This window comes from Saccoglossus kowalevskii, chromosome 2, assembly GCF_978046115.1.
Source record: "Saccoglossus kowalevskii chromosome 2, keSacKowa6.1, whole genome shotgun sequence".
Classification (NCBI taxonomy): Eukaryota; Metazoa; Hemichordata; class Enteropneusta; family Harrimaniidae; genus Saccoglossus; species Saccoglossus kowalevskii.
In genome coordinates this window covers 21,619,295-21,628,383 of record NC_140642.1, presented here as the reverse complement: position 1 = coordinate 21,628,383, position 9,089 = coordinate 21,619,295, and the positions used below count along the sequence as shown (strand labels likewise).

Sequence of the window (9,089 nt, the reverse complement as noted above, 5' to 3'; positions counted from 1 at the left end):
TGTTTCCATATTGAGCAAGTTTCCTGTTCATTCAAATCTTCAACAAAAATTCTCATACTTGACGCATGAAGCCGATAACAGCCACTAGTCGGTTTTGTGTAAGTGACGTTTAGCACCGTCAATGAGGTTTGTCAATCAAACTTCATTGATGGTGCTGAACATATATACAGGTGTGAAGATATCATCGAAGTATGTTTATATTATCAAAATATTACTGTTATCCCCTGACATGTAGTTCAATGCAGATAGAGCCATTCACACATTATATTGAAGACGTTGCGCATTAGGTCTGATCAATACCGTACTTATCCGGGTAAGAGCCCATGCCTGGACAAACGCCCACCTCCCACTTTTGACACAATAAAGAAGTTGAGGTCATATCCGGGCACACGCCCAGGGTGTCTTTTTCTACAAAAAACAAAACAAAACTATTTTTTATTCGTTGACTGTGGTTGTATTAATAGTTGACTTTCTTGATGTCAGTCGTGATACTTATAAAAATTGTTAATTGCGTAAAACAAGGAGTGAACGCAAAATAGCTGCAACAGCATTCTTCCTTCAGGGCAGCGCGTTCACCGCTGATCTTTTTCAGAATCATAACAGTCATCAAGTCTATAAAAATAAATATTAAAGCAGAAACGGTAGTTCTCTTTTTGAAATATGTCGTGGCCCTAAAAAGTGCCGGTCGTTTGGTTTGTGCTTCCTTAGAAACGATTCAAGCAAATCGTATAAGAAGAGCCGCTAAGCAAGTGTCGCACTTGTTCGGCTTTAGCGTCGTCGACAATGAAAAAAATGTTGCAGTATTGTAGCAACCCGCACCGGGGAGAAAGGTTGAAATCACGTTATTTTGTTTATAAATATTTTGTAGCAGCTTGCGAATCCATAACTGGGGCCAGCAATTTTGCAATGTCACGCCGAAGACTGCCAACTTTTTTTACCATCTTTTATTACCGCTATTGCATTTCTGTCATGAAAAATATTCTTCTGTCGTTGGATAAAAAAAAAATCCTATTTCAAGTCCACCGCGATATCCATATAGTGAGACATTCCAACCGCCGGAACTTGCTGAATGATAACTTTCACCGTGATTAATAAGCGTCGAGTCTGATAAGAAAGCAATGTCACGATTTGACCTTTATGATGAAATACTAGTAGTGATGTCATTCTTAGCCAATCAAGTAAATCTGATGCATAAAGGTCAAAGATGATTGCTAGACTGTAAACAAAAGCATCGTGTGCCATCGCAGCTGAGCGACCCCATTTTTCTTGTCTAGATCTCTTTATTATTAGACATGAATGAAAAGTGCCAAGCTAACATACATGTACTGCGAAATCCGTGGATTAAAAGTTCTAAGTCCAAATTGTGTGGGACGATATCGACGAACTTCAGGAATAAGTTGTAGGGAGTTTGTTCGACGGCTACAGTGACGCCGACTTGGACATTTGAGGGTTTTGAGTTTGACGAAGATGGCAAAGAACGTACAAATAAAGATCTGAGAAGTGTTTTCAAACAGCTATGAATTTTTATAATTTTTACTGTGTAAATTTGTAAATTAATATTGATCTTGCATGACGGTTGATTCGTAATTTGTCGAGACCGGAAATCATTTTACGCAGTTCAACCCCTGACATTTTAATTCTATTTGAGTTCACGCGTATTGGGCGTGTTTGTCGGCGGGAAAATCCTAATTCAAATGATTTCTCGCTGTTGATTTTTATTATTTCTGGTTTATTTGTTACATTATAAGCAATACATTATTTTTGTTTTACTTCTAGTGTTGCATAGTGTCCATTTTATTTCCGTTGCATGTTTTCATTTGCCGTTCTATTCCCTGCCGCAGTTCGATCTGCCTGCATGTTGTCAATTTTCGCGAATTTTCATTTTTTTGCCGGGGATCTCCTGGCAAACGCCCACCCCTTCTTTTTGGCAATTTTCCATGTTCAAGACCCTGGGCTTATACCCGGATAAATACGGTATATTTATATTATAAATTATCACCACATATGGTCATGTTATCTCATTGAAACACTATTGCAGATATAGATGTTCAAGTAGTGCTGAACTTTATTTAGTATCCTCTGCCGAGATATACTAAACTAAATATACTAAACTGAAATGGTCAATAACTCCATGCAACATTATTGGCGCAGCACACGTTTGTTGTGTACACCCTCCTCTACTTCATTCAACACAAATTGCCCAAACCAATTATAATAAAGATGACGGGGGATCTTTTCCTCCAAAAGAAGTTATATAATTTCTTATGGAGTCCTGTAAAATCTACTGGATGCATGATAACTAAAGATATGTTGGATATTGCATTCCCAATGCAATGTCATTCTATATAATTTCTTTATTAATAGTTTTAAAACAATTCTGATGGCAGATCTTTCTTCCATGGAAAACTTGTCTGCGTTCCTGCGCCACATACACTCACTGATGCAATATGACTGGCACGTTTGATGCATTCTTCGAGAGGAAGTGCTGGATAATGCGCTAAATAATACGCTAAGGAACCAATAAATGCATCACCTGCACCCTGAAAAATACAATGAGAACTGTATCATAAACTCTCTACGGTAATCTCATCTTGTACCAAATAAACTCCCCATAAAATGTAAAAACTTGAGAAGCATTCATTTTTAGCTCATCGGTCTGACGGATCGCTTTGCTATGAAGATTCCTTCTATCAACAAATCTGAAAATTTGGTCAAAACTGAAAATTTGTATTTTCATCAATTTCCCAAAAAATATCAGTCTGATTGACTTGCTATTTTGCATGTAGATACTTGGCTGGTCCTGTTTGGCCTGTTGATTTAGTACATTATCTTCAAATTTGTATTTTAAGTGAATTTTTTATTATTTTTTTTAAACTTTTTTTTGTCCAAATCATAATTTTTGAAAAATTTCTCTCTAATCTTCACACAAAGTTACCTGATTTAACTCGCTTTGTGATTTTGTTGTATGGTGAATATAATTTTGTATTTTTAGTGATTTTTTAAATGCTATTTTGTTAAATTTTTTGGCAGAAATGCTATTTTCAAGAACTTTTTTCAAACTGCTAGATTGTTATTTTTTACTTCAGGTGTGAAGGTTCCTTATTGGTTAAAGATGGTAATTTGTTCAAGAGGTGTAGATTGACTAATAAATCTGCAAATTGGGTCAGAAATACCAAAACATCTCAATTTTTATAGATAATCTCTAGGATCTGCAGTGCCCTCTCATGAAGCTGCTTTTTTTCAAACTGAACAATTTCCCTATTCGATTATACTTGGCAATGTATAGTACAAAGGAGTGGAGTAGACAACTCGTACAATTTTTGAATGATATTTTAGTGCTTGCTAAGCTACATCATCCTAGGACATGTATGACATTCAAAACTTAATATGCAGTGGCAACATAAAACAAGCAGTCTCTCGGCTAAGATAGCTCCGCTGTTAGCAATACAGATTTCAAGTAGAGAATTAAAAATATCATTAGAAAATGAACAATTATGTATAATATAAAAGCAATCAAACTTGCGGTTTGTGGGCTAAAAGTCAAAAATATCACTATTTACCAAAAATGACAAAAATATTCATCAAAATTGGAGAATTAAAGATATCACAATAAAATGAACAAGTCTAAGAGAGGTCTGCCCAAAGTACATATACACCAAGTATCCAAACAATCAGGTTCATATTTTCAGGAAGAAGTCAGTTGGTATAGAACATATATACAATGTAGGGCTACCAATAAATACTACATACAAAGAACAATGCATTGTAACAAAAACAGTGCGATTTTTAAAGCGACTACAATATTTTTATTTTTGTGACCAAAATGTTGTCAACTGATACATGTACTCACTGTTGTATCGATTGCTTTTACTTTATTCGTTGGTATATGAATCGCTTTTCGAGTCTCTGATGTCACGACAACAGAACCCTGTGTACCCAATGTTATGACAACCTTACTACACCCTTTATCAAGCAACGCCAGGGCAGCTTTTTCAGCTTCTGTGATATTAGTTACTGGAAGACCAGTTAATAGTTCTGTCTGAGAAAAAAAAATTGTTTACTGACTTATTACACTGGAATTTTCTGGGGAAATATGTGAAACACACCAATCGGTGTGCCTTCTAACAGAGATGATTTTGTAGGAATCATGAGTCATGGCGGAATTCCAAAAGATCAAGTCTGCTCAACTTTGTGTCTGCTGGGATGAAAGGTACTCAGCAATAAAACAAATAATTGCATGTGGCTGTGGAGGTGTTGTGAAACATGATTTCCTTCATTTTTACACCTAATTTGCATATAAAATTTGAATTTCATATTACTAATATGCAAATACCTTAATTATAATATGATTTTCTATTATATGAACTATAATATGATGATCAGTTAAGTATCATATACTCTTGAAGAGTACAATGCTTACATTTAATATGCACAGTCGTGAGCAATAACAGGCAATTCTTACCTCCGTTTCATTTGGACAGAATATATCTGCATATTTGTAAAATTGCGAGTCTAGTTCTGGTATTGCTGGAGCTGGATTAAAAATTGTCAAGACTGAAATGAAAATATAAATAAATATTTAAAAAATGGATTCATGAACTATAAAGGCAATATCTAATAACAACACTTTAGTAACTCACTTCCTTTTTCCTTGGCGTACTTCATGGCAGCTAGCGAGGTATGTGGGGAGATTTCTAATTGACAAATCACAACTTTTAAATCGGGCATTTGTGATAATGCACTCTTGGCATCGTCCTCTGTAATCAGCATATTAGCACCGCTCACAATTACTATAGAGTTCTGACCTGGAATTTGGAACACAAGTTGGAATGATAAATGATTAATTAGCCAAACTTTCTTTATACTTATATTCCCATAACTTATTGTAAGTAGACAGAATAGTCAGATATTTGATAATTTTGATCATTCACTGTGACTAAATTGTAAAAAAAAGTCATTGCAAATTTGTCTTATGAACTTGGCTACAAAATTTAGGGATTTCTACTGACTCATAAAAAACATGACAATTTTTCTCTTGCGAAATTTAAAGTGTAACTGAATTGGGACAATTGACTTTTTTTGTGTGCAAAATTTATTTATAAAAACATTATGAAAAAAAATCAAGTGAAAAATGTACATAAATTAAGTAAACGATCAATAATAATGTTCTGGATAAGGACACGCCCACGTTCAGTTTCTTGGTCGACTCAGAGCGAGGCTCCAACTAGAGTACCTAATTAGCATACAAGGGTACTTTGTGACGTCACGGGGGGAACTTGTCATCGTCTCACAATGGCCGCTATACGTATGCAGTGCTCGGAAAGCGATACGGAATCTATGTTATCGTCTGACGAGAGTTATGAAATCGAAGAGTATGATGACAATGAGAGATGTCACGATTTTGTTTTAGAGTGCCAGGGACAAATTGGCCTATACAGGTTTGAACCTGCAAGAAAAGTACGCGATGTGGGTGATCGTGTACCTTCCCAAAATGACCGTGACACAGAGTTTGAACATCGTGACCGGCTTGGTTTCCAGTTTCTGTCTTTTGTTCATCCAAATTCTAAACATATATCAGTGTGCAATTTTCAGTTTCTTGAGCTTCTGAAGAAATCATGTAAAGACACAAAGTACGTGAACGGTGAATGCGTCCAGTGCTTACATTTTCCAATCGCCATTTTGTGTTTTGTTGTTGTTGTTCCACGATCGATCTAGTTATTTCGACTCTGGCATAATAACATGAATACATTCTAAACTTTTCAAGCAAATTAATATTCATATTCTACATGGAAAATATTATTCTTCTGGTTATTTACACAGTTATTCCCGAAACCCAAATAATTCATAACGAATCCAGATGGTGGATCAACAAATGATTCGGGCGTAAAATGGACACTGCAAATAATGGTATATGGAGAAAGTCCATCCCAATGTTTCCTGGTGTTCTTGACGGCTTTGGTCCACTGATGTCATAAATTCGAATCTTTTGGGAACCCATAAAGACTTACGCGATCGCCGTGTGTGTTACTACACCCGCCAACAACACAGCGTTTCCCCATGAAAACGATCGTGGTAACTCGTTGTATATGATGGTAACTCGTAAGAATTCTCGATCTTGGTAACTCGTTGTATATGTTTACGAAACGCGTGCGTATGGAAAATGATAAACAATCCTGTCTGCTAGCTAGCTCATGCTTTATGCTCCCGTTGGTGGCGCCATTTCGGTTACACTCGTAATGCCGAAAAAACTCGAAGGTGATGGGAGAGGGGGGCGTGGCGCGATTTCGGAATATCATTGACTGTTTACCCAATTTATATACCCTTTTCACTTGATTTTTTTTCATAATGTTGTTTATAAATAAATTTTGCACACAAAAAAAGTCAATTGTCCCAATTCAGTTACACTTTAAGTGGCTTACACTATACATTACTTGTTTGGCAGTGCCACAACTTTGTTGTTAACACACACCATACTGAAAATTGGAAATGTACTCTTATTGATTATTTCCCCCTATTTTCTCAGTCTAAGCAGGTTTCTCAAAGAATTTGGGCATGCTGAGAAACATTCCTTGTCATTTCTTTGGTTTGAAATAAAATAACATCTCTCAGTGCGAAATTTGCTAAGGGAGAACACTGCAAAGCACCATGGGAAAAATAAATGAACAGACTAAAATTCTGAAAATTCCTAGTACCAGTTGTAAAAGTTAAAAAATTCACAGTAAAATAATTACATCACAACAAGACTTGTGATACTATTTTAGGAGTAAAATGTTAAGAAAAATGTCATATATACCCCTGATTGTACTTTTCATATTCATGAATTTATTGCTGATCCTACACAAATTCAAAGAAATATAAGTTTGTAAATCAGAAGGGATGGTGAATATAGTATATTACACAATTACACAACCTTCTGTGTTAACTGTAATAGGTGCAACTCCTGTTGCCGCTTCCTTCGTCATACTAACGTGATCTGTAAGATGACAAAACATAGTCAAGATATCTACAGCTCATACAGTAAAGTAGTAGCAGTTATATAATGCATTGCACCTTAGAATACTTGGTGCTGTGAAATACTTTATTTTTGCTTGGAATTAATTTTTGCTATTTTCACTGAAAGAATAATTCAGTGAAAATAAAATTCAGTGAATATACATTTTTTCCTATATTTTACATTCAACTTGTCAAAAATCAGTGAAAATAAATTCCATTAAAAATACTCAAAAAGTATTTTCAGCGAAATTTCATTCAAGCTAAAATAAAGTATTCTACAGTAACTGTACATTACAATAATTAGCCTATTATCCTAGATCTTTATTGCCATGAATGTTGGAATGTCAGTCATCCAGTTTTTCACACCTTTCCGATCACTTTCACATCTAGCGTTTGGAGATCAAAATTATCAGTTGCGTGCAACTATTTGTCAAATAGTGGTACAGACGCGATCCGGTAGCTTGCTTGTTTCACAAAACTGGAATATCAATGAGGTTTTCTGCATTAGTATTGCCAACAATTTTAAGGATGTCATAAAATTTTGTTTGCCGAACTTTGTCTGCTTGATTACTCAAAATATTATATATTGGTATCAACATTCATCTCCAGGAACTCACTAGCCCACATGACAGGGTTTGTTTACATACTTAAATTTGCATGGTCAAACATGCTGATATTATTATAGCAGGATAAACTGAGTTTTTTTCCATTTCTACGAGGCTATTTCATAGCATCTTTATATATGAGAAATGGCAATGCTCTATACCAGTATATAACACTACAATATAATGAACGGTATTGTGTTTGATGAGAGTCCTATGCGATGTAGACGCTATTATATACAGCCATTCTTGGAGGCTTTCTATAAGCTAGCTTACTTGTATTAACATTGTTGGTTTGAAAATTCTTTATAGTATCATGACCAAATGAATCATCTCCAACCTGGAAAAAAAACAAACGAAAAAAACATTCTGAATACTGACCTGATGTTGAAATAAACCTGTCGGCAATTCTTGTATTTTACCACCCAGAGGCTGGCTGTTATATCTTTTTGAAGTGCAGTTTCACACCCCGTTGGATGTTATCACTGATTTTTGTCACTGGAGTAACTTACATTTCAAATCTCTTATCAAACCATAGAACTGAATTCATGTTCAAATAACAAGGTCATAAATGTTTGTGCAAACGTTTTTTGGTCTTGATATAATTTTCACTTGGAAACGCAAGGGCAATATATCCATCTCATAGTATTTTGTCTCACTCGGCTCATGGAATTATGGCCATGGGATTTACTGCACCACTTGTGAAAATAATTTAATTAATAAACTTCTCATCTGTAAATAATTTATTTGGGTGGTAGTCACAGAGCCATTTCATCTAGGTGGCAAATATCAATTTTTAATTTTCAAAGTTAAAAAAAAATGATGTTTTTTTTTAAGATTACTTCAAATTTTGAAGCTTCATCTATGATCAATAAAAATGCAGATACTGAGAAGAATGTCATATTTTATAAATATTTTATAATACCAATTAATATGTACAAATATGTACAAATACCTTTGAAACCATGGCTACTTTGACTCCGAGCCTTGCCGCCATCACACACTGGTTAGCGCCCTTCCCCCCGAATCCCACGCTGAACTTTGTCCCGTGAATTGTTTCTCCTGGCTTAGGTAGGCGTGGCACATAGCTGGTGTAAACATACAAACAGAAGGAAGCGGAGGTCAACTCTTATATGAATGAATTTATGTCGTTATTATTTTGGTTTGCACTTTGTTTGAATCCAACCTGACAGAGCCCCTGTACTGGGAATAGACAACCTTGCGAAATCTACTGTTTACCTGCCCACAGTTTCTCAACACACTCGTAGAGGGACTGTGCTCTACCATACTGTCGCCTCACCGACGTGCACGAGCGAGTAGATAAACAAGATTCGGAGCTACTGCCATGTTCACTTGATCACCGCATTGATAAGGTCACTATTTATAAAATACAAAATTTAACTGTACCTGATCAGATCAGTGTTACACGACCCAACGATTGCAATGTTTACTGCATTGTCGACTGCTGCCATTATTGTGTCAGGTCATCGCATT

The 9,089-nt window shown here is 35.5% G+C and overlaps 1 protein-coding gene across 1 annotated transcript; it reads right to left on the bottom strand.

The window, feature by feature from the left end:
- Positions 1-2,306: 2,306 nt before the first annotated feature.
- Positions 2,307-9,089, bottom strand: LOC100368240 (ribokinase-like). The gene is made up of 8 exons (XM_002740404.4): positions 9,003-9,089; positions 8,551-8,683; positions 7,872-7,935; positions 6,911-6,973; positions 4,641-4,805; positions 4,463-4,554; positions 3,851-4,039; positions 2,307-2,540 (listed from the first exon to the last, which is right to left on the bottom strand). The coding sequence occupies exons 1-8, from the start codon at positions 9,065-9,067 to the stop codon at positions 2,367-2,369; spliced, it is 945 nt and encodes a 314-aa protein (XP_002740450.1). The 5' UTR covers positions 9,068-9,089; the 3' UTR covers positions 2,307-2,366.